The sequence below is a fragment of the Scatophagus argus genome, chromosome 7 (assembly GCF_020382885.2).
Source record: "Scatophagus argus isolate fScaArg1 chromosome 7, fScaArg1.pri, whole genome shotgun sequence".
NCBI lineage: Eukaryota > Metazoa > Chordata > Actinopteri > Scatophagidae > Scatophagus > Scatophagus argus.
Window position 1 is genome coordinate 4,138,292 of NC_058499.1, and position 26,035 is coordinate 4,164,326.

Consider the following 26,035-nt stretch of genomic DNA (forward strand, 5'->3'; position numbering starts at 1 on the left):
CTCCACCTGGTGACCTCTGACATCATCCAGACTTGCATTTATTCACACAGCCACATCGTCGTCATCATCATCTGTGAGGTAACTGACGTTTACACACATGCACAGAAAGAGGGAAATAAAAGGAAGGAAGGAAGGCAAGGAGAGGCTAGAGGTTGAAAAGCAAAAGCAGGGAGTGGTAGAGACAGAGGGAGGGAAAGGATAGCAGAGGAGGGAGGGAAGGAGGGAGGGACTGATGGAGGGGGTCTGCCCGTCTCCTGCTGTTTGCTTTTGTTGTGAAATTTAATTCCAGCACAGTCTAACCAGGGATGGGAAACACAGGAGGCCCAGCTCGTACGTTTTCTCCAGCCTCCTCCGTCTCTGTCTTTTCTCTCTCCTTGTTTGAAGAAGCAGGTGGACTGCCTCCACCTTTGCTCGTCTATCCACCCCCGCACAAACACAAACATGAGAGGTGGACAATCTTCTGTACAGCCTCACTGATGGATGGATGGATAGATGCAAGGCACACAAAAAAGATATTTATATGCACATTCATGTATACATCCATGTGCAAACAGATGGGAGAGACACACACACACACAAACATAAATGGATATATGGATATACAGCACATGCACACACAGCACTTGCACGATGGCTGTCATCTTGTAGACAGCTGACAGCTGTGTTGAATCATTATGTCAGTGGGTGAGATGGCAGGAGTGTGATTGGGCTTGTGGTTTGGCTTATCAGGCTATTACAGCCTAAACCCCATCATAGCCACTCACACATAAACACACACACACAACCTCCCAACACACCTCTACCTCCCTATGCCCGCTGTCAAGGTCACATCTGAGCCCCTATTTCTGAAAATCTTTAAAAAAACCAACACTCAAATGCACTGCCCAGCAACACAAACAAAATAAACCTAGCTGTTAATCAATACCATTGATTTAGTCATTACCTGAAATTTCTGGCTTTAAAATCTTTTTCTGCTCCTTTCTCTGGTGTAGAACTAAAACCTTGAGGACAAGACATTTTTTCTCTTTCCCTCAAACATGGTGTTGTAGAGCCAGAAAACTGAAATCGCAAAAGGACAACTTAAAGTGAATCTGCACACCCAAATTCTGCAAGCTCAGAGAGCTGCACAGGACGAGAACTATAGAGGGCGCTGCATCGTGCCAATGCAGTGTGTGTGTGAGTGTGTGTGTGTGTGAGAGACCTGGGGGGGGGGGCACTGACAGCGTGGCACAGTGACGACCGAAGCGCCAGGAAGCGTAGCAGGAACAGGCAGCTGGTAGTCAGAGCTAACCAGGCGTGAGCAGCTGCTGTCAAAATGTCCGCGTCCACGCTGAAAACACAGACAGCTTTGGGACGGTCAGAAGCACATTCAAAATCACACCACAACTTGATATCACACCAAAAGTTTTTAGGAAAATCAGACGATATTGGACCTGCATAGAGCGCTGGTGCAAAGAAAGCCACTGAACACAAATACATTCGGAAAAGTGAAAATATGACTGTAGGTGTGCATCTTCTTCACAGCTTCAGCGCATTTCATGATGCTGTGTTACTTGAAATACGTGGTATCGAAAAGGTATCGATACTTTTTGACAACCCTAATATGTGTGTGTGTGTCAGTACATAGACGTAGCCTTCCTGTTTATCGTGGGACCATCATCAAAGAAACAACTGCAGTCTAGCGACGCTTCCACAGGCGAGACAAGTACGAATCACTGCACCAAAACTGAGAAATACTGAGCGGAGCATAAACTCCTGTGAACGATGAATCTCGATCAGTATGGGCTATAAACTGAGCGTGGTTTCAGTCTCCTACTCCCTACAGTACCTCTTCAAACTAAAATGAAGAGAGACTCTGGCCATTAAGATGTACCCAAGCAAACGTCTGGTCCCCTCACTTGCAGTTAAGGATGTGAAACACTGCTCAGTGTTCTGCAAACTTTATACAATTATTCCCACTACGATCTTACAAAGTTGCAGCATGTCCTCTCCCATGCACACACTTTCTCTCTCAGTCCAAAATGAGACACAATCTGTGGCTCCCTCATTTCCTCCCCCTCGCCTGTGCTCAGTCTTTGCCTTGGGAGTCCATATTAGTTTTTTCAGGAGACCTTGATCAATCATTCAGAACTCAGAGAGTACAGACTGTTTTGATCAGAGAAAACAGACAAAGCAAAGCAAAGTCTGTTTATGAGTCCACAGAGGTCGGCCTGTAGAAACCGGAGCTTTGTATACCCGCGTTCATGGGCACGAAGATGAGGGGGTTACATGTGTCGAACATAATGTGCTCAGCTCTCTTGGGAAAAGCTTTGCTGGTTTGAATGACGCAATAACTTTTGTGGATTCTTGTGTTTGTGTGTGAGAGAGAGTGTGTGTGTGTGTGTGTGTGTGTGTGTGTGTGTGTGTGTGTGTGTGTCAATATCCCCAGGGGATCTCTTGATCCAGATTCTTCAGTCTTCAATCACACACACACACACAATCCTACTATTAATACTTCTTTGAGCTCCCTTTCATCATTCCGTGAGGCCTCACGTCTCTCCATCTCACCGGCTGCGACACGACACCACAATTAGAAGGAATCTTTTGTATTCTGGATGAGATCCAGAGTTAAGACGGAGGCAAAGACACTTTCTTCAAAAGATCTGGGGTGACCGGATTTGATTGTCTACATGCATCTGATTAAAGGCTTGCTTTGGTGCTGAACAACAGGAGTAAAACAGAGATTCACAAGCGCCGAGGGACACGTCTTTGCAATCAAGAGGAAATGGACACCTCGTCGCCACCTTATCCCTCACGCAACCAGGATTTTCAGTTTTTTACTTTGACAGACTCATTTGATCAATTTGGCTACACTCAACCTAACTTGCCAACGTTGGAAATAACTTCAACAGGCAAAAACCTTCAACTGCCTACTCTACAACTTTCACCAGCTTGTTAAAACACTGTTAATAATGTAAGTGATGACTAAAATCAACACACTTGCAATTTGAACATTTTAATCTTTCACATTGCAGAATAAATCCAAACATTTCTTGTTCCTCTACAGAACGCAGCTTAGTTATTCAGTCTTCTTAAGGGCCATTGTCTCTATATTGTCTATGTTACAATATTATTTACGACCTGCAGAAGTGAATAAAGGAAATTTGCTCTCTCTCACACACACACACACACAGTGAAAAGTCCTGTTGGTATGCAAGGACGCCGTGCACAATCACAAAGACGGAATGAAGCTGTAATGATCCTGTTAAGAAAATTGAACTGTCACAGCGGTAAATAGTAATGAGATACAAGATGAGAAATAGAAAATAAACAGCAGCGTATCAACGTGTGGGTTATGTAAATAGACACAAAGGACAATCATATCGCTAACTTTGCAAATATAGGCATGTATGTGTGAAAAGGTATGGACAATCATAATGAGATCAGCTGCTGGCACCAACCTTAGGCTAACGCGGATCGTATTCATCCAGTCCAACACGCATAATAATAAAAAAAAAGCATCTGTGTTCATGCACCAAGAATCTCACAGCCTCCACAAAGAAGCAGCATGACTCTCCTCTTTTGTAAATCAAAGCACATAAGCTCATTCTCCTTCACAGAGAGGCTCAGGTTCTTACAGTTCTTTCAGAAACACAGACAGACCAGAGGATTTCACTTTTCCCCACACAAAAAAATAAAAAGTTTCCATTTCACTGTGAAACTTAACACAGCAAAAAAAAGATATAGTTAATGTGTCTTTACAAGCTCACTCAGACAAAAGCCTTCTTCTTCATGCTCTGAAAACTGCCTGTCAGACCCAGAGCTTGACTGACTGGTCTGAGTCTGAAATGACAGGTTGACTAAGCGGGCACCAGCGAGACTCACCATCAGCTCCCTGAAGGCCAAACCTCCTGCAGCTCAGTCTGTTGATACGCCAACAATGTTAAACCTGGTGTCAAATGTATCTGGAAACCAAACAACCTGAAAAATGTTAGCAATTAAAGAGAAAATAGTAACCACATACTATAGAATGTGGTCCTCCCAGACCACTCTGGGAGGAGAGCTAAGAGATCCAGGATGAGAGCTGTGCTAGTCCAGCTTGGACTTGAGGCATTTGGGCTCAGTGTCTGTCCATCAGTGCAATACACGCACTTAACATCAGCTATATAGTGCATAATCAGGAACTACACAGAGAGAGAGAAAAGAGTTATTGTGCTGTTTTTGTTGACATCGTCAGCGCCTGTTGCAACACTATGAGTAGAGGAATAGGAATGAAGAGATATTTGGCGTTACTTTTGGCCTGGCAGGGTTTCCCACTGGCTTAGCGACCCACCACACCTGTAAAGGTACAGAGGAAACACCGTCCCTGTTGGACAGTATCCGTGCATGGACTCGTATATCTAAAACCCTGTGGCTCTGCTAGCATCAGAGTCAGTTTCTGTCTTCCATCACTGTTCAACCTCATCTCCTCAAATGTCTCACATCACCTTCTGCTTCCCAAATCGTTTTCCTTCTTTCATTTCGCTCCTCTAATATGATCTTATCTTGAAGGAAGAAGAATCCCTTCAACCACTTTCTCTTTCATAGCATATGTTTCTAAAAATAATTTTACCAACACTTCTGGTCATAATTCCAGCTCATACTGAATGCACAATTGAGCTTGATCATTTGCAACCACTGTCCTGTAATTTCATTGATATTACTTAAATTAAACTGAAGTTCACCGTTTTTTATTACACTATTCTTTGGTGCACTGCGCACAAGTGTCAGCTAATAACTGGAATATGAAAAATCATCTTTAATAGGAGGCAGGCTGCTTCTACCAATGACTGCATAATAAATACTGTCTCAGTAGGCCAATGGAGAGAAAACAAAAAAATGAAGATGCATTATCTCTCTCACAATGCTTACCGACTCTGCAGCAGTATTTGAAAATCCTGCCCTACAGCGTATTTGATCTGCTCTAGATAAGAGCGCTTCAAATTGATATAAATTGCTATCTATTACAGTACATTTGCTTCTAATACAATGAGGTATATTACACCATATGCATCGGCTTTATTCTGGTTTCTGAACTGGATTCACTTGGGTTCTGTTTGAAATGGCAATGTCCAGCCCCTTGCTGCTTCCCCGTGACTGACGAATGAAGCAGCTCAACCTCCCCACCCAAAAGTGACCCCTTTCAGTTAGCCTTCAAAGGGCCTTGACAGTGAATGGCCCAACAGTTACTGCCAGGAAAGAGGAGAAGAGCTCACTGTCAGTCCATCATCGGCGGTCGCGACATCAAAGGAAATTCAAGGTTATACGTTACTGTTTCAGTTGAAGTACGAGTCACTGAGGAGGTCGCAGGCAGTCCGATATAGATCCGATATATAAGGGTCCCATCAATGACGACTTGGACGAAAACACAAAGTGGCAGAGAGAGAACTAAGTCAAGCAAACAGAACATTAACAAATAGCTCTAAAAGTAAAAAAAATGTTCACTCTCACGTTGACAAATCAGAGCTTCACTTTGAATGCGTCTTTGCCTTTGGTTTCTGCTGATTAAAATGCGCCTATCATCAGTTAAGTGGTCTCATTTGTGCCGTAATGAGCCTGTTTTCAGTTGGTGGCTGTTGTAATGAGGCATTCAAAATTACACAACTGTAAGAGTGAGAGTTAAGCATGAACAAAGGTTAGGGGTGTTTTTCATGGCATTAAAGGCTTAACAAAGCCTTTTGCTTTGAGGTGAAATGAGGAAATTCTCCGCATGCTAATCTTTCTGTCATCACCTCCCGATCATTTGGAAAAGTCACGTGATCAGACAGTGAACGTCCACAGTAAACTTTAAATCACAGGTTAACTGAAGGAGCAGAACCTCTGAGTGAAGACGTCTCAGTTCACTGCTTCCCAACTGTCAGCAGAAGAGCACATGAAGACGTGTAGTTTCAATGTGTAAAACTGGCCACCGGTCAAAGGTTGCTCTGATAGGAGAGAGCAGCAAAACATAACTGCCAACTCCTACTTTATAAGCATTGCATGCAACAGGCGGCCCTTAAACTGACTGGAGTTATAGCACAACATTATCAATCAGAAATGATCTGGAATCTATTCAGAAAATTAAAAATTATTTAGGTTTAATGCATTAACAATACATGCATTTCAAAAAAAGATTTAAAAGTGGCAAAAAGTGCCAATACTTCAGAGTTCAGGTCTCTTTGCATAAATGATTTTCTCACTGCTGCTGCCGCTGGGAAGTTTTTCTTTCTTTTTGTTTCTTTATTTTATTTCCAGTTCGCCATCTACTTATGTTGAAGAAGTGGCCATAACAGACAGGGTAGTTTCATTAAGTCAAAAACTCAAGGTCTTCACTCAGAGAACGGAGATGTCAGTCTCCGTTTACTGAGGAAGAACAAGAAAAAAAACTGATAGAGCTTTTTATAAATTCTGTGTCTACCATCCATTATTTATTATACTTTTTTCTGTCTTCTTCCTTAATTTAGATTTAAATGAGAACGCATTTTATGTGCACCAGCTTAAGCCATTTTGTGCAATGAAATACAAATCAACATTTGGTCTCAAAACACAACATCTGCATAAACAATTTGCATTTCTGATTGCAATTTGCATCTGTAACAACCAGTTAGGCAGACACATTATGTATGGACTCAACAGCAAGACAGCCACGTGAAGATGCCATGTCCTCCAAAACAAGGAGACTTTACTTTACTGTACATGGGAAAAACCATGACTCTGAAGTGAAGCTAAACAACCTTAGATCCAAGTCCGCTTTGGTAATGTGCACTACACCCTCAGTTCATTCAGAGCTGTTTGTCACATAAAACATGAAATGTTGTTTCCAGATACGAAAGGTGGATTCATGTAACTCCTCTAAATGTTGTTGAAATGTAAATATGTGACCTTGTCCTCTTAGTATTTCTTGACATTTCATAGGCATAACCATTGATTTCATAGTTTAGACTGATCATACATGCAATGCGATATATTTCAGTGGTTACTCATATTCTAAGAACTACTGCTTTGGTATCATCCTACATGCTGCAGCCTGTATGATCTATAATAAAAGAACTCTTCAAACCATATTATCTCTCTTATTCTAAGGTGTAAAAACTATTCACAAAACAAAACTGGGAAGAAAACAAGAGATTTTTTATCTGACTGCCTCCTGCCACAGTGTGTGGTTTATCATGACAATACCCGAGGGGACTGGACAAAAGCAGTCCTTTTACTAATGGACTGCTTTTTACTGCTAACCTGATTCAGTCAAACACACTGTGCTTGGCGGCAACCAAACAGCCAATTCACTACCTGAATACCAAACAGGCTGGCCGATGAGTAGTCAGCCTGTCAGGCAAAAAACACTGAGAAAAGAAACGTGTGACTGAACGTGTCCCGGTGGCTTGGCAGACTATTTTGAATGAGATGCATGGATTGAATGGTCTGGGTGTTGCAGACAACACCAGATGAGTCCACCGTTCCTTTTCAGTAGCGTAATAATCTTAAAACCCTCCTGTGCAGACTGCTTTGCGAATATAAAACAGGTAAAATATTCATCTGTTAATCTGCCAGAACATTCTTAGAAACTTTTAGCAGCTAACAAGGGACAAAAATGTCTACCTTTGCCATCTTCCTATTAATGTCTGTTGTGTGGTAATAACTCACAAAACTAAAAACAGTCTGTTAGACTAGTAGTGTCTGTGGGCAAGTTGGCTAACAGCATGAAATCTTGGTGTAACAGTGGAACCAGATCTAATCTCTTATAGCCACTTCAAACAATAACAGAGTCGATGGGAGGCAAGACGAGTGTGATTCCTCTCACTGAACTGGATGCTCTGCAAAAGTGACATCTTATTAACTGGAACAGCTGGTAGGGATGCACCAACTGATACATCGGATTGATATCAGCACTGACACACACACCAGAAAGTGAGCTAAGACACAACAAATCCACATTAAATACAGTTTTTCATTTAATTACAATCAGAGTTTTTCAGTCTTGACAGGTGGCAGACTCTGTGTTACTATTCTGTTTTATTTTTGTAATATTTTAGTGGTCTGTTATTTGCCTCATTGCAGTCCCTGACCATAATATTACAATTTATTTAGCTCTTAACTATGGTCTTAAAACATATCAAGCAAAGACTGTGTATAAAAGATGGACGACAAGATGGACAAATGTGAAGCCAAACCATCTGGATCGCCCCCTGGTGGCTGGCTGCAGTACCGCTCCTCCTCTCTCCATGTTAGCAGTGGGGACATGGACCAAAAGAAAAACTCAAATAACTTTTTCCCAAGGATGTATTCTGTTATTTTTTGGGTTGTTCTTATGACACTAATGTATGTCCAAGTTTAAGTTTAATCAGCTATTTGATGCTATAAAAAGTGGGTGAAACATCATGATTGACAGCTGAGCACTGCGCACGATTGGGTCAGATGGGTGTATAGGGGGGCTCGAAACTGCGGCTTAACCGCCTGACCACTACTAACTGACTACTAACTACGACCAACTACTAACACAGAACTGCGACAAACAAACAAGTAGCTCCTTAAACAGAAGCTTGTTTTCCCATCACTTTTAACTCAGATGTAAGTGTAATTTACATCTCAAAAGTCTCATGCTGTATTTTTTTTAATCAAATATCTTTCATGCAGAATGAATATTGTGTAATTGGCTTTGTGTGCATTATATAAATACATTTGCATTTTGAGAAAGTGGAGCATGAGCCAGTGAATCTGATCTTCCACAGGAATTTACCAGCACCCACACAAGACAGACTACAGTGGCGACTTTGTTCAGACACCGCATAAACAAATCTGACATCCAACCAGGTTAAACCATTCAAGGAGACTTGGCGACAACCGCCTCCCATTCCTGCCAGGATTAAATCAATACTATTACCGTGAGTAAGTCAGAAAGCTTCACAAAAGGGCATCGGAGGGCTGGGGAATGTGAGAAATCAAAATGAAAGCCCTCCCCGTTTCGATTTTACGAGAATCATCAACACTGTCACATCCAGAGAGCATTAAGTGGCTAAATCCTCCTCCTGAATAATTGACTACATCTCCAGATGGGAAAAACAACAGCCCTACACCCATAACAGACATTCAGGCTGACAGAATTAGATGCCTCCAGAGGGCTCCTCCCACCGCTGGAGCAGAGAGAAACGCACAGAGAACAAAGTGCTTCCAGTGTCAAACACGAAACCATCTTGTTGTGTGACATCTGCAATGCAGTTTTTCCCACAGACTGACAGAGTAACTGTGGCAGGGACGAAGGTGCTGGTGGTGGTGGGGGGACGTACATCAGTTTCCTTTAAGACCTACTTATTAGAGGGGCACTCGTTGTAATTTTCCTGGCCCATGCCGATCTTTGCTGGCTTGTGTCTGAGCTCTGGCTAGTTTTAGCTTTAGCTGCTTTGCCTTTGCTGACTTCTTAAAACTGGGCTCGTTCAGCTCGGTGAAGGCGTTTTAAGTGTCAGATTAGGTTTGTTGTTCCAAACGTTTTCCTGTTAGTCCACCACGGTTTACTTTGGCCTTACACGTGTTACGAATTGCGAGATTTGTGAAAAAACACACCGGCTTGGAATCTGAGATATGCAAGACTGACCGGTCAGTCTCCAGTCCGGGCCTAGAATGCTGACATTCAGCCGATTCTGATCCCTGACCAGCTGATCAGTGCATCTCTATTATTCAGATCACCTGCAATACAAACTGAGTTTGTGTGTTTTATTAAGAACACTCAATTATAAAGCCAATAACTGAGTACTCTTGAAACAGCTGGCCGGTGCTATTCTTCAGCACCAGAGGTTTCTGTACTTCAGGTTTTCACTGACATTTCAAATACCCACAGAGGTTTGTCATTTTACAATCCAATACACAGTCCTACAGTAACAACAAAGTTTATTATGTTCAATTTTTATTGACTGTGTGAGAAAGATAAATTAATTAGATGATGATGGGTTTTTGAAGAAAATACCAACAACTAAAACATGAAAGTAAAAATGTAACTCTGTGTCTGCATCATCAGTTTGGAGGTGTGAAATTAATATGCTGCATTTAGGTGTTCCTGTAATTTTGTCCACCCTTTGGTTAGAGCTGATAACAGTTCATAGCATGAGACAACAGGGAGAACAACTTTCCTTTTCTGTACACCTAAATGATTGAATTCATAAAAACATGTTAAGCCACAAATGTGTTGGATTCAGACAGATTTTTGTTTAGTCATTTGGTAAATTGAAACCTGATTTTGAATAGTAAACCACCATCCATCATGCACACCATGTTTTTCTTATAGGGGAGTTACATGAATCCACCTTTCGTATCTGGAAAAATGAAACCATTTCTTGCTGCTGTGCTGCACGGCACCACACTTGCATTTCCAGGCACCGTGTTTGATTAAGAAAAAATAAACCTTACACTCAAGATGGGTCATCAAGGCGGCTGGCATATTTAGCCTCTCAGCATAGCCTGCATATTTACTCTGTTCAGCTCTCTAAATGGAAAACAATCATACTTGGATCTGATGCAAATCCTCACAAAGGTGTTTTGAAATTCAAATTGTTTCTGGGGGCACTTGTGGATTTTCAATTTTTACGATTCCATCTGGCCCACATATTTTTCTTTTGTTATAAAGAAAAGAGCATCTATTTCAATTTTTAAACAAAAAAGTTTGCAGTGAAAACAGGGGAGCACAATTTAACTGATACTTTGCTTGGATTTGTGTCAAACTGTTGTCAGGCTCTGTCTGGATTTAGAAATCAAGTCACAATCGTGTCAGCAAGACAGTGGGGGATTAATGTCGTGACAGACTGATTTCTAGGACAATACGTCCTCCCCGGTCATCCCTGTTTCCTCAGCCTTGCTGTGTTACACAGCAGGAGGCAATCCACCTTCTTTGTAGTCTGACCAGCCGAGTGAGGCTGAGGACAGTGCTGAGCATGCCAGTAAAGCTGTCGCAGCGCTCTCAACAAGCTGACTTAATCTTATGTATGCACTCAGTTCTGCACGAGGAGACCAGTGTGGGAGTGTGTGTGTGTGTGTGTGGGAAAAACCCCACCCTGCCAAGCACAGCCACAACTGATGCTCAGCGTGTGTTTCAGATGTGCACATCTGGAGCCACGTATCAGTCACTAAAGCCACCTTTCCACCCAAAGTCCCCTGAGCTTTTAGTCATGAAACTAAGTGTCCACCTTTCCACCGCTGAGACCAGCAAAGATCAGGCCTGACCAGCTGACGTAAGAAGAGGCGAAGGCTTTTATGACGACGCTTTGTAAATCTGTCATGTGTTTTCTTCTGTCACTTCAAGTTGACGTGTCAGAGTAAAATGTACATGTAACGAACACATTTTTAAAAATGGTGACTGAAATAAAATGCTGCAAGCCAACCCGGGAATCTTCAGTGCTGCAAGTCCCATCCACAAAGTTACTGCACTTTTGGAAAAAGTAAACACTTCAAACACGGACTTATAAGAGGGTAAATATAATAATCTCTGAACTTAATTAAGGCCCTGGTTCCTTTGGTGGAAACACAGTCCCTCTGAAGGGAAAGTTCCTGGGGTGGCTTACGAGACACACCCACAACTTGAACAGGGTGTCCACATTTATGTCGTTTATGTTCCGTTTCAGTCCCATAAAGCTGACAAACTATGCCACACATGGCTAGTTTTATGACGCACCAACAGGGCGAAGTGCTGCACTGAAGTGTTTCCCCAGGAAACAAAAAAGGGACCAAAGTGACACTACGTGTCCACAGAGGTCAGTTAACATGAAGGGCTTACCTTGTGTCACACGTCAGATCCCACGTGGAGAACTCATGATTATCAAGGTTAGCGACCGCCCCGGCTGTCACTGGCCAGGCAGCATGTCGTTTGACGAGAACCACCTCGTGACCGGCCTCCCGTGCGGGGTCACGGCTGCAGCAGGTACCCATCCTTCTCACAACAAAGGACCCCTTTGCTGGGTGATTATTAGAGACTTCACCTCTCTAAAACTTCACTTGCAGTTGCTGGCCACTTGATTCAACTTCCCTTTTGTCCAGACTTCAGTCTCCTGTGAATGTAATTCTACAAAGTATCCTCTAAAAACCTGCACCTGTCACACAGCAGATCGTTGAACGTCTTGAACCTGTGGAAGTTGACATCTCCATGAGCTCATCTCAGTCCTTGGCGTTCCACTGTCCCAACCAGTGTCACCCCGTCTTCTCCTGTCCTCTCCGTCTCCGACCTCCCCAGGGCTCCTCACATGACCGCTCTCTCTCCCCAAGCCGCATTGCTAATGTTTGGTGGCTCGGCCCTGGCAGCCTCGCCCTCCTCCTTACACTGACACAAGAGTTACTGTCTCCCACGACCAGCCAGGCTTTAAGAGCCACAACATTGTATTAACCATCTTGTTGTTTCTTTCACTTGTCTTTTGCTTCTGTGCCCCTCAATCCCTCCTTTGTGTCTGTCTTCCTTTGCTCAATGTTGGACACAGATGGACCGACCGCACTTTGCACTGCCGAGCTTCCACAGACAACAGTCAGTTGCAGTTATATTGTCTTTGATGGAGAATATTGTGATCTGGTACACATGTGGAAAAAAAAACAGCCTCTTTTTGCTCAGTTTTAGATCCTGCGACGTACATAAAATGTCAGAATTCGGTTCTTTCTCTTTACCGCTCGTTTCTGCTCTTCCAAACTTTCTACACTGTGTCGTTTCTTGATAAGGATTTTCGATTCAGCAATGTCTTTGTTTGCGAATCATGCTGATTTGTTTACTGCCACACTTCCTTCATGAAACTGTGAGCCAGTCTCACACTCATCGCTCATAGTGTGACTTGTATTCACAAGTGTTGCGCAACTGCCCTTTTGAGAACCAGATATTGAACCAGGAAAAAAAAAAGGATGGAGAGAAAACAGAATAAAATGGAGCAATCAATGGTGATTCGAATTCCTTGGAGAGGTGCTCAGGGGTTGAGGAGGTGCAACAATTGCTCAAGGCCACACCAAGTAAGACTGAATATACCAAGGGCACTTGGCTGAAAGGAGAAAAAACTCGGATATCATAAAATACAGGTAATCAAAAGATTCTTTTCAAAGGCCTGACATTTGCCGAAAGTACGCAACATGTAACAGGAACAAAGAGAGAAAATGGCAAACGCTGAGGCTGATGGGCACCCCAAAAGAAATCATTTGACCAAAGATCACCAAAGACCAACGCTGTATTCTTATTATTTCTTCTGTAGAGACAAAGTTATATGCTTGCTTTGGAAAGGCTTTCACACAAATAACAACACTTTTCCAAACTCACGTTACAAAGTGCTTCGCACAAGGAAACAACTTTACAACAAGCAGATCTTTAAAAGCAATTCAAACAAAAATCAAATAATCAATCAATCAATAAATGAAAATCAAGTAAAATGAGGAGAAGCTCTCCAGTGAATGTACAGTATGTTCGAAGAGGAGCTTTAGAGGAGGTCACTCATTCTGCTGACCTGATTTTCTCAGGCAGCTCGTTTCATCGCTGCTTCCATCTGCAAATGTTCTGTCACCTCTGGTGACTACCAGCATGCAACACCACACAACACCATGAAAATAGCAAAATATCTGCCCTGTTGGAGGCTACAGAATTAACTTCCTTTCACATTAGTTTCCTCTCCTGGGAGTGAAATTGGTGTCGCACCTTCACTCTGATGTTAGCAACATTAACGGGACGATGTCAATGTGCTAATATCTCATCTCTGTCTTATGGACTACTGTTGATCTTCGTGTCCTGTCAATCATTATCATCATCATCTTCATCATCAATGCGTCAGAGATGACGCTGAAGGGAATCAGGATTTGAAGGGAAAAGCGACCAAACAGGCAGACTGTGAACACTGTACTGTCAGAGTCCTTTTCCGATTTTAAACGAAAGATTAAGACTGTGCATGCAGGAAGCAGTGGATGGTTAATGTTGTCTGAAATGTAAAATACTTGTTGATGAAGTGCAGCGAGGGGAAATAAAATGCATAACTGTGTTACCCCTTAGCGTGCAGGAAACCAGCTGCAGCTGTTCCCACTCTATCAAAAGAAACATCGTGCACACAAATCTGCATCGTTTTCTGTGATGTGCTTAACATTCAGTTTGTCATGGAAATCACTTTACTTTTAAGTTTAACATTTTGTGATACTGTGATAGAATAAGATAAGACCATTGATCCCACACTGGAATATTCACCCAAGAGTCAAAAGCAGAAGCAAAAAAGTCGACTGAGTGATAAATAAAAAAAGAAACAAGATAAAAATAAAAAAAAGCAAAAGACTTTACTTGTACGTTACACACCAGTCACAAGTGAGAAGACAAAGTGGGCTCAGAATAAGAAAAATATTGCTTCATGATGGTCACACTGCATTGTTAAAAAGTAAAAGTGAAAAGTAGTACTAATTTGTTGTAACGCTAACCCTTTCACGGTGCTGGATGTTTCTTTGCGGAGTCGTCATTTTCAATCTTTTCACGTGCACATGCGTCATTCTGTTGTGTTTGTTTCCAATAAAGCATTCGAGAGCTCTCAGATGAGGCTGGGAGGCCCTTAATTATTTTCTGATTAGCTTTTTTGGATGGCTATTTGTCTCGTACCAAACCACTTCCTCTGTTCATCTCTGAGTTCATCAAAATAAACAAACTCACAACCGCACAGCAGTTTCACACGCAGTCTGTCGCCCTGCTTTGTCTGTGTTTCTGATCCTTCATATTCCCACAGAGCATCACGATAAACCAAATATCAGCCTGACAGATCTGTGTTGTACCCAGATCCTCTGTGAGAGTCTCTGGATTAATACTGCAGCCCCGGGGCGAGGTTAAATATTCAACACATCCATTTTCAGACTAACTTCAAAGACGGTATTAAACACACACACACACGCGATGTACTAAAATGACCTCAGAGAGTAATCTTTGTATCTCCAGCAGCATGAGGGGACAAGGAGGCAGAGGCAGGCAAGACGTTGAACTGTCTCCAAAAATAACGCCTCAGTTTGAAGGGGACGAGAGCAAAGATGAATTATCAGCCACCGAGAGGAGGACAAACACTCCTCGATGCGAATCTGAGTGTGTATACTGGTCCAACATGCTCTCAGACTCAATATCAAACCAGCACAGCCCTCAGGGTATCAATCTTCATCTCATGTAACTGTCAGCAGGAACACAGGTAAGCGTATTCCCTAAAATGTTGAACTGGGTCAAAAATATTTCCGCTGCAGTGCAGTGAATCAGCAACAAGAAAAAAAAAAAAGTATTATTAACTATTAATAACAACTGTGGATAATAAATGTGAAGGTTATGATCTGGTTATGAAGTGAAAATCTGAATTCTTCACCTTCTCCTTCAGGCTGTATGTGAGGTGGATGAAGGTGAGGAAGCAGTCTGGCATCCTGGTGGTTCAAATGGCCAACGGCGGCTAAAACATCAGACTGAAGATGAAAGCTTTCATCAAACCAGCTGTCACCAGCTACAACACTAGGCCACATTGTGACCCAGCGTATCCGCCGATGGCTGTCCCTGTGCAGACCGGACACGAGGAGAAACCACAGGACAAATAATCACATCATCCGCTTGTTTCCAGATTGACTACTTGTTCAGGGAAGAAATCAGTTTTTGGAGAAGTGGCACCACTGGTTGGATAGAAAATCCAGGCAGGCATGTCAAAGCTACTTTGCTGTCATAAGGTTGTTGTTGTTTTTTAATTATTTGCCCTTTTATATCAGTGAGTACACATAATGCCAGATGTGAAATTAATTCTTAGCTCAATAAGATGCTAATGCTGACAGTTATGAACTGTTTCAAATGTTTTCTATAATGTACACAATATTTTTAACATTATAGATTAAGCTAAGCTAAATTCTGACTGTTTTCTGACTGTTTTCTTACTTTAAGATTAGTTGCATTAGGAACATCTGTAATATATCAGTCAGCTGCTGCTGGGGATGGAAGGGGGGGAGGAGGAGGAGAAGGTTCTTTTGTTAAAAACATATCTCAGTGAAGAAATGGAAGAAACGAACAGGAACTGGTCCATTTTAATGTGCGTTAACTGAACTTTGAAATGCACTTAAGTTTTACCTTTGATGAAACCACTGAAGAGATGCATCAACTGAAGGCATGTGACTTGTCAGCTCTGAAGTTTACTTTCAGTAAGTGGGAGAAGAATAAAAGAAGCCTTTCATTTGAAGGAATTTGTCTTTTACGACCTTGACCAGAGCTGAGATGATACAATGAAAGAAAAATGTGTTTAAACACACACACACACACACAGAGCCGTTGATAAATCATTAGCCAGTGGTGATGCTGAGTCCCTGCAGGGTTTCCATACAACTACAGTGAGTCAGGCATAAACACTGACTCACTCCTCTGATCTCTCTTCTTACCTCCACTCCACTCCACACACACACACACACACACACACACACACACACCAGCCCCCCCACCCGACACCTGCAGCTCACAGCTTTAAATTCATTTTTGCGGCCCTTGTTTAAACTCTTCAGATCAAAAACTTTTCAGTCTGACTTTTTTCCATGAACTTGTTTTAAAAGACCCGACTGTTTTTGGCTGTGGTGTCTGCCCATCCAGTAGGATCTGATGAGATTATCAGTGATTCTGAATTTTGGATAATTATGTAAGAAGTCGATAGCTGGAAAATGAATCAACTAATTTTGTCTTGTTTAGCTCCACACTTTAAAATGTTCACTTCCAGTGCAGTGACAAGAATATGATCCCTCTGCAGCTTTTTCCTCCCTCCGAACACCAATATTAATAACCAACAGCAAACTCACAATACAAACAAAGGAGGACTCGCCAGCTGTTTCACACTCTCTTAACCTCTCGGACAGAAACAGAAAAATACATGAGAAGGTGCGGAGCAGAGGCTGGTGGGTGAAGGTCCAGCCAAAACCGCAAAAACAGCAGAAGAAGAGTGGAAGGAACCTGACAGACCAAAATCAGCTCTGTAAGTCTGAGAGACGAGAGGTGTGAGAGGCGGAGCGTGGAGAACAAGAGTGTGAAAAGGAGAAAATGAGGTGTATGAGGGTAGGTGAGGGAGAAGCTGCCTCAGCAGATGCTATCTCCTGGGAAGGATCCTAGATTTGATGGAAATGTACTTATCTTATTTACAAAGTCACCGCAAGAAACAGGCATTGTCTTCCAACGTTCCCTTCTGAGGTGAACAAACATTGAATGCTCACTCCATTCAAGAGCCAGCATTCCATTCAAAGTCAGGCGAGGCTGTTTTATCGAGCCAAGCCACCGCTAAGCTGTAATAGCTGCTGGCATTTCTCTGATGTGTTCTCCATTACGCATACCTAACATTTCAGCCATGCAGCAGGTGACAATTAAAACCTCCCAGGGGTATCAAGTCACATTTGATTGGTTTCAAAAAAAAAAAAAAACAAAAAAAAAGGAATATTGGAACATTAAAGGAACATTGCTTCTGTTTCAGGACTTCAAACAAGCAAATCTTAAACTTTGTGAAATGAAGCCAGAGTAGAATAGTAGAATGGGGAGATGATTTACCTATGACCAACGCATGTTACTAATTTACTCTCATAAGCTTAGATCGACTGATGCACATTCAAAGAAGCGAAGGCCTGTTTAAAAATCTAAATGTTATCCTGGCATATGTTGGCAAAGTGCGTGAGGCAGATGTCTGCGGCAAATATCTGGAGGGAACATCATTAAGTATGGAAGACAACACTGGATATAAAGACTGTCCTTGGGCTGACATTTACAAGAAATAATCTTTAACTTTCCTGCTGTTCTCAAAGCAAACAGAGAAACTGGTTAGCACCTCCAACCAATGAAAACAACAGAAAAGCTATTGTTGACAAAGCTTTCTCTTCCAGCCTTTATTTGTCTGCCAGGGAACTGTTGGTTCTTTGGTTTAGCCATGGCTCCACTGCAATACAAAGCCTCTTTTTCATCTGGGGACAAAGAGCGTTGGACAGCGAGCACAAACCAACCCTATGTTCTTATGCTTTTAGTATGATCCATCACTTTCATTAGCAGGTACGCAAAGATTTTCCACCTAGATGGAAAAACAGCTGCCTTTCCCAGAAACCTTTTGCATGAATTCGTCCTTTCTGTGTGAGCAAAGCAGCCCTTAAGGTGGATTCGTTTGAAGGCAGCGTGGCCTTCTCTCTACATAGTGTCTATATTTAGATCTTTTCACTCTTGTGTTCAGCTGGGGACCAAACACCTCTCAGCCAAATGAAGATTTTGGAAATAGCCATTAGTACCTTGCCTGTGTCCTTTCCGGGGACTATTTTCCGATATGATCTTCTAATTCTTTCTAATGGCTGTTTGTCAGGGTTGTGATACAGTCATTCTACCTTGAATTACTTACCACTAAAAAAGTATGGTGGTATATTAAATCAAGGTTAACCTGCTGTGAGCATTACTGTATTTTTTTTAAAATCTCGAATCATCCGTCCAGACTAATGATATGCTATTCGGTGCTGACAGAGAAGCGCTTCAAACCTTTTTGCAGGTTAATAAAGTAATTTCTAAAAACATTACAGGGCAGAAAAACGACTGCAGTGGTCTTGTGGTAGTTACAGTCAGAGTAACACAGAGCGTAACGGGTTTAAGTCTTGCACGGCCATACTCCTGACATTATCGTAAGCTGCTTTGAGATAAGCCTCTTTGTCACTTTGCTTCGTGATACTATCATTGTGCTTACGCTGCCAATCATGCGGCGCTCAAATCACTGCACGGCCAATGTTACGTTTCCAGCCAAAGCATCACCTCTGCAAGTATTCAGGTTTAAGTTTAGTGAGCCTGAGTTTTCGAACAGGACGTCAGCTGGTTACAAACTGTCCTGTATTATAACAGTAAAATGTGCTTCTGGCAACATGGAGGGCAGTTAAACATTGTTCGTTTGCATATTCTCCACACAAACAAACACAATAGAAAGCTGGTGAAAAATCAACAAAGGTTCAATTTAAAATAAGCCAATATACATCAGTTGGTTAAAGTGATGTTTTAATGCTATTTATTCCGGCAGAAAAGGATATATTTTGCTATTTCAGCAATATTACATAATCTTTTTTAATCCTTTATTCCGCTCTTCTGCTCTTATATATTTCATTCTGTTGTGTGTTTTGTAACCTCCGTCTTTTATGTTCCTGTAAAAGAGATTTTCATTCTCAGTAAATTAATTTGCTGTTTCTGGGATTTTCACCCATGTCTCACAACCTTCATTGGTATGGAGTTTGCTCGGATGTCAACGCATGATGTGAGTGTGGAACTTTGGTCAAGTGCTAACAGGTGGTCATACAGCTCCTGTCTCTGTTCAAACATGGCCTTTGGAATCAGATGTGAATGGCCTTCCTGAGCACCAAGAGATGTGGCTGACTAATCCAGGACCTTGTGTTAAGTTTACTTTTATTTTTTTTTTGACTCAACTGCATATTCTAAAAGAATGACGTCTTTCGCTCTATGATCTTTCTATGATCTTTTCCTCCACAGCTTAAACTCAACGAGTTCATTCATTCCTCAACGCAGCAAAACGTTGACTCAGTGCATGAAAGAGATGACACTGTTGCTGAGAGACTTGTAATGTCTGTGTATGACACACACTTCGATGTACTGGAACTGTTTGTCTGTAAAACAATTTCCCAGAGCCTTCTTCACTTTGCTGGCTTTCCTCGTACCTGAGAAGCCAGAAAACCCAAGAATGCTGAGCACTTTTTAAATGAAATCTGATCTAATGTAAATGAAATGGTCCAGTGCAGCTGAGGATGACAGGACTGAACCAGCTGTCCTCTATCACCAACAGGCATCAGTGACATCTCTCACACTCAGGTTGACTCTCTTCCTCTTCCTGTGTGTCTTTCTGTCTGTCTGTCTCTCTCTCTCTCCAGTCTGCCTGCCTTCCTGCCTTAAATCCCCTCCAGTGAAGCCAGTCATGCAGACGTTCCTGCAGGAATTTATCCCTCCTTGGACGTGATCAGCTCCGCTCCACACCTCCCAGCGCTAGGAGCCCCCTGCTGGGAATGGCTGCAGGACAAGACCCATCCGGAGGCCCCTCAGACGTAAGAGACAAATCGTGCCTGTTTGCATGTGCTCAGGTATGAGCAAACACAAGACTGAGGCAAATAGCTGGAGAGTTAGAGCATTCTTAGACAAACACACATGACCCGTTCACGGAGAAATACTTCTGAACAGAGGAATGCGTTTATCACGCGGAGGTGGAAGTCGTCAAACAAAGCAAACTCATACTTACATCCCACTTGTCCGTGGGGGGACATAACAGGGGATTATTAAAGCAAGCCCGGGCAAAGAACGACTGAGTGCGAATGCTGAGAGACAAACAGGAACGAAGCAACAAGAAAACAGCCAGAAGCAGACACACAATCGGACTCCTGATGCTGCTGTTGCGTCTACGATGAGCTCATCACCGGCTGTGGGAATCACGGAGGTGTACGGAAGACAATCTGTCAAAACCTTCACACTGTGATTCCAAAACAATACTCATGTGGCATTCTGTGACGCCAGCTTCTGATCATTTCACTGAAAACACAAGCGACATTTAGCTTTAAGTTCCCTGAGGATACGCTGATGATTCGATGATTCAGACCATCTCAGAGGCTTTAGCCTTTCTACTAAAAGTGGTGAGGAAGTAATTAGAGAGTCAGAAATCAAGGTTAAAAAAAAAAACACAGGGGACAGGAGAGAGACGAAGCCACAGAGGGATAAGAGACATCAAAACTGCGGAGATGGAATATTTTAACATCTTACTTGATGGCGAACTGAGGATTTATTTCAACTAAACCAGAGGTGAGTGTGAAAAGACAAATGGAAACGAGTTTTCCAGATTACTCAATGATGAAAGAAACTGCTGAGATTGAGATTTACTCCATCAAGTGGTAAGCATCACTTTTAACAACAAATATTCATATTAAAGTTGAAAATGTTTCTCTAAGGGCCCCTGAATTGGATCTGGTGGGATTGTTTCACTACAAAACCACAGAGTATCATTAAAAATTATAAAAGCATCTGAGAAACCACCTCCAGTCCGCTGCACAACACAACATCGGTGACAGATTCTGTCCCGTTTAAGCCGTAGGGATGAAACTGGGCTTCGTTTCTCTGAAGCAGCCGATTCACAGAACTCTGTGAGCATCCGAAGACAATGTGAAACATGTGGAGACACAGAGGGAGCCATGTTGTTCCTTTTCCGAGTAATAAAAACATGAAAAACATTTTGTGGACAGAAGAGTCTCCAGAACAGACAGCGGTGGAGGCCTGGGGTGCTGTTATATAAACACGGCCTCCAGATAAATCGCCCCCTCCAATGTGAGGAGGATATTGGATTTCAAGGTAGTTATTACTTCACCTTGTTATTTCTGTTCAAGAAGTACCAAACATAAGCCAATTAAAAGTTTGGAGAGGGAGACAGACAAGAAACAAACGTCCCTCTAAAGCAACGGAAAAATGTGTCTTGTCAATTACTTTTTCAATTAATCGGTTAACCTTTTACACAATACTTCCTGCATAAAATGAGTGTGGTGAAAAATGGCCATCAAATGTGCTCTGAGCCCAAGAAGACCCCGGCTTGTTTTGTTTGTGGAGCAGTTCAAAATGGAGCTGTGGCCATTGATCAGTTAATCAATAAACTGATTGTAGTCGAGAGTATTCTGTATCAATGTTCATTAGTATTCCTTGGTTGCAGCCCTTGTTTAAAACAAAAGAAGCTTGATTTACAAAGATATGAAAGCACAGACGCTCCGCTCTCCGTTACACTGCTTCGTGGATGCAGTACTGAGGTGTAGTACTGTAGAGTACCACCACAGATCTATCTTGGTTGGTCCTAGCTGAGAAAGATGGCGACTGCCAGGGTTGGAATAAGGTTATAAGACCTGTAAAAAATAAAAATGCCTCTGGCCCTGTTTGGGGGTATTTTGGGTTTAGTCCTGCTGAAAAAGGTGAGCTGCCATTTCATTAGCCACAGAATTTTATTTAACTCCCAGCCTACCACCACACTCGCACATTAACTCCATTCAGAGGTGTGTCAGCATCTGCAGCGAGAGCCATCAGGTCAAGAAGAAGGACGCTTATTTCCTGTCTAATCATTATTCTGTGGGCCAATAAACGGTGCAAGACTGGCCTAAATAGGCTATTTGCATATTAGACATACAGCACTGTAGGCCTGACTGTGTCATACCTGCTATAAACGCATGTCTCACTGTTATCTGGATACCCACTGGCTACACCAGAAGCACCAAAACATGGCTGCTAAATCGCCGTCAAATGACAGCAGATGTTTTCCAAGATTGTGTCACAAGCGTATTGCCGGTGGCTGCACTGCCTGTCAGGCATCAAGGCTGAATATTAACATATTTCTGGGAAAATAAAGAAATGCTCCACAGCTTGCCGGGCAAACAAGAGAAAAGTGTGGCATAAATTAAAGGTTTCGTTGAAAAAGAAAATCTTAAACCAGAATTTTAAATACACAGTAATTGCCAGTTTCATGTATTTTTTCAATGAGTCCATTCAGGATTATTTTTAGCAAGTGGCAGCAAAAAGAGACAGACAGACAGACACACACACACACACACACACACACTCTCTGAGTCTGAGTCACACATCACTGCAGAACATGGCAGCACATCAGGACTTATTCTGATGCATTTTAATTAGCGTCTAACACAACGAGACGTTTTGCAAGAAGCCAGAGTTCCAATAGCTTTTACTCAAAACAGCTTTCACTTGAAAAAAAAACAAAACTGTTTGTACAGAAACAATTACCACCAATAGCAACATGAATGACCTCCGCCCTCCGTTATCTGCCACGACACTTGAGTCTTTGTCAGCTCAGCAGCACAGACGGGTGATAAAACACTAAATCCCACTGAGGGTGTTTACAGGACCTCAGAACAGCTGAGTAAGTCCACAAATCTAACTGCCAAAATGGAAAAGTGCTTTCCATGTATGAATACTGAACAGTCCAAGGATCAGTTGCACAGTGGGGGGTCTTACAAACAAACCCACACACCCGACTGTGCGTGTCGCACTGAAATACATTCACCTCAGAGGATCTTTGCGTTTCCTCTGAGCTCAGGCACACGTCAGTGAACTATGCATAATAACTTATGTGTGTTAATATCATATTATGTAATCGCGACTGAACTGATCTCACCTGATAGAACCAATCCAAACAAAAACATTTAAAAACCGCTGACGCTTGTGTTTCTTACTGTCATTGTTTTGGGTCCAGAGTCACGACTCAAGTCAAGACTATAAGTTCCAAGTCAAATCCAGGTCCTAAGATTTGTTTTTCAGGTGCTAAACGAGTCTTTTAGTCGTCTCATCTGCTGAACGCACGCTTCCCTCCTGTTCGTCACGTGACTCGAGTTCACACCTCCACCCACTGCTGCCCCGAAAAGACATCACCCTGATGTCGACAGGTTGCCAAAGCAGCCACAATGGAGGTGATTAGTCACCTTCCTCACTCACACAAAACTTCAAGGTCAAAGAGCGGGAGCTTTCTTGTGTATTTATGCGTGGAAACGTCATCGCAGAGAGACGAACGGCGGCGTGACAGCTCCAAGAGAAGCAGACCACAATGCAGGAAAGCAGTTCAGCAATCGCAAACAAATGATTTTAGATTCGTGCCACACATCATCATAAGCACTCTGTGGTGATCTTCATACTGCATATACACCTCCATACAGCTAATGCAACCTAACAGTAACAGTGCTGTTTGCAGTGCTTTTCTGGGATTCGCAGGATCTGAACTGTATTTTGCAATTACGCAGTCACGCATAGTTAAAGGTAGATACTGTCAAGATCTATTTATCTTAAATTTGACTGTTCCAGGCAAAGATACAACTGCAATTTAACAATTACCACAATTAGTCTCCTTCAGAGTGAGGAACACTCTTAGACAAAGGATTTTAGACCATCACGTGACTCTGACAACTGTTTTTACACAATGGAATTTTAAACACGGAAAATATTCAAATTAAGAGAAGGTGTGACATAATTTTAACATCTTTTTAACGTATCTGGTGGAGCAAAAACTGTTTTGAGTTCAGTATTTCTAAAGTACTGCAGACACTATCAGAGCCTGGCACATCGGTATCAGCATGTACTGTACGTAGTCAGATATGAAACAAAAATTTGCCATAAATATATGGCGACAGAATTATTAGGAATAATCTGGAAACATATCCACTTTGTTTGTCTACCAGAATTTGCTTAAGTGTTAACATACTAATATTTATATCAGTAAAATATTAATCAATTTCTAGTATACTGATTTCTAGTACATTACAGGTCCAGCTCTGCCTTCTAAATTTGCAAATGAGTATACAAACAAGTCCTGTCTAAATACACCTTTCAAAGTAATACTGGAATATGGAGAAAATAACTGGACGAAGCAGACAGCCAAAAACCAAAGTGGGTGCCACATAAAAACAGACAATCAGAAAGCTCACAGAGGACCCAAACAGTTCGGATCAATGCAGGAAAACACCGCCTGAATGCAAAGAGGTGGACCGTGTGAAACTTAGAGCTGACACCTGCAGCTCATGCGAGGCAGCAAATGAAAGCTGCGGGGTCATCAGAGGGTCAGCAGGTTAGCCCCAGTCCCTGCGGTAATCAGTCCTGCTACAGACAGGAGCCATATTAAGCTGCACGGTAACTTAGAGTAATGCGCAGGTGACTGTGGCAGCAACAGACACAGCGACGGTAGTCATGAGGCACTTACTTTATGAAGAAACTCGCCCCTTCGTTCGTAAAACCTTCCTCCCAACCCTGAGGTAGGTCTGAAACAAAAAACAACAGACTTGTCTGTAACACCTCAAAGTTCCGCTCCTCGGGCTGGGCCCAAAAACCGCACACCGAAGTTGAGAGCGAAGATAAAGTAAACACGAGGGCAAAATGAAGCCGGGTCAAACAGACCTAGCTTCACTTAAGCTAGCTACCTGAGCGGATCATGTGTCCGGAGTTTACAGGTTCACCGGAGCGGGGATGGAGCCAGGTGGTGGTACGCGACTCATCGCTGCCGCGCAGACGGAGGGAGAGAGAGCAGAAAAACACCTGTTACACCACCGGGGAGGAAACACCAGCAGACCCCGTCAACTCCCGTTAAACCGGGAGAGACGGTGCGACAAAGCCGTAATGATCCCACTCACTTGATGAAGAAGACCCTGCCGTCCCTGCAGACACCGTAAGACCAGTGTTCAGGTAAGGTGTCCCGCCCGAGAGGCGCCGCCATGATCCGGTTTGAAGTCCTATTTCATCTCATTCCCTCTCCATGGAGTCTCCCGGGAGCTCAATGATCACCGCTAGGGCCAGCGCTGCCTTCAGGGACTCCTCTGAGGCACGTACATCGCACCACCGCAAACACGTTCACGTCTATGACACTGGAAACAGGAGTCTGAGCTGAAAAAAACTAGAGTTATGTTTTTATATATTTTTACGTTTCTGTAAATTTAGAGATTTATAATGACGCACAGTGAGGTTTATATTTACAATTAAACACATATTACACACCCCTGTTTTAGGCTAAATCTGATTGTTTTATGCAATATAAATATACAAATAAATATGAAATTTTAATGAAGTTAATTTTCAAACAGAATTACCTAACCTGTACCAGACTATAATGTGGGAAGATAAAATGTATATAACCTATGACTGGACAGTAAAATTAACCTTGGTTTTGTGTGTGTGTGTGTGTGTGTGTGTGTGTTTGTTTGTTTTTTGACTTGTCAGTAATCTCCTACAGGGTTGAGATCCTAACCAGGGCGATCTGGACTCATGACCTCAGTATTTATCAAGTCCTGGCTAGAGCCCTCATCATGACAGGCAAACTTGAAAAAGAGGCAACCGAGTCTGGCATGAAGCTTGAACTGGTGGAGGTGTGGGATTCAACACGTTGGTTCAGATCCAGCTGAGGATCTTTTGTTGCCCATATTTCTCTCTCTCCCTTTCTTGACTCAGTGCTTCACTTCATTTTCACCCAAAGAAACTTAATAAATGTTAAAGTGTTTCAAACTTTTCCTCATCAGATGTCAAATGTTTGTCGTGGCAGAATTTTTG

At 42.5% G+C, this 26,035-nt stretch overlaps 1 protein-coding gene across 3 annotated transcripts in view; it reads right to left on the reverse strand.

The window, feature by feature from the left end:
• Positions 1–25,261, reverse strand: part of LOC124061963 (pleckstrin homology domain-containing family A member 7-like) — a 119,333-nt gene extending 94,072 nt beyond the window's left edge. For all 3 annotated transcript variants that reach the window (XM_046394333.1, XM_046394334.1, XM_046394332.1), the window contains exons 1-3: positions 25,126–25,261; positions 24,916–24,992; positions 24,699–24,756 (exon numbers count right to left, since the gene is read on the reverse strand). In XM_046394333.1, the coding sequence (XP_046250289.1) occupies positions 24,699–24,756; positions 24,916–24,992; positions 25,126–25,208 (218 nt within the window). In that variant the 5' untranslated portion in view covers positions 25,209–25,261. The remainder of the gene's footprint in view (positions 1–24,698; positions 24,757–24,915; positions 24,993–25,125) is intronic.
• Between the last annotated feature and the right edge of the window lie 774 nt (positions 25,262–26,035).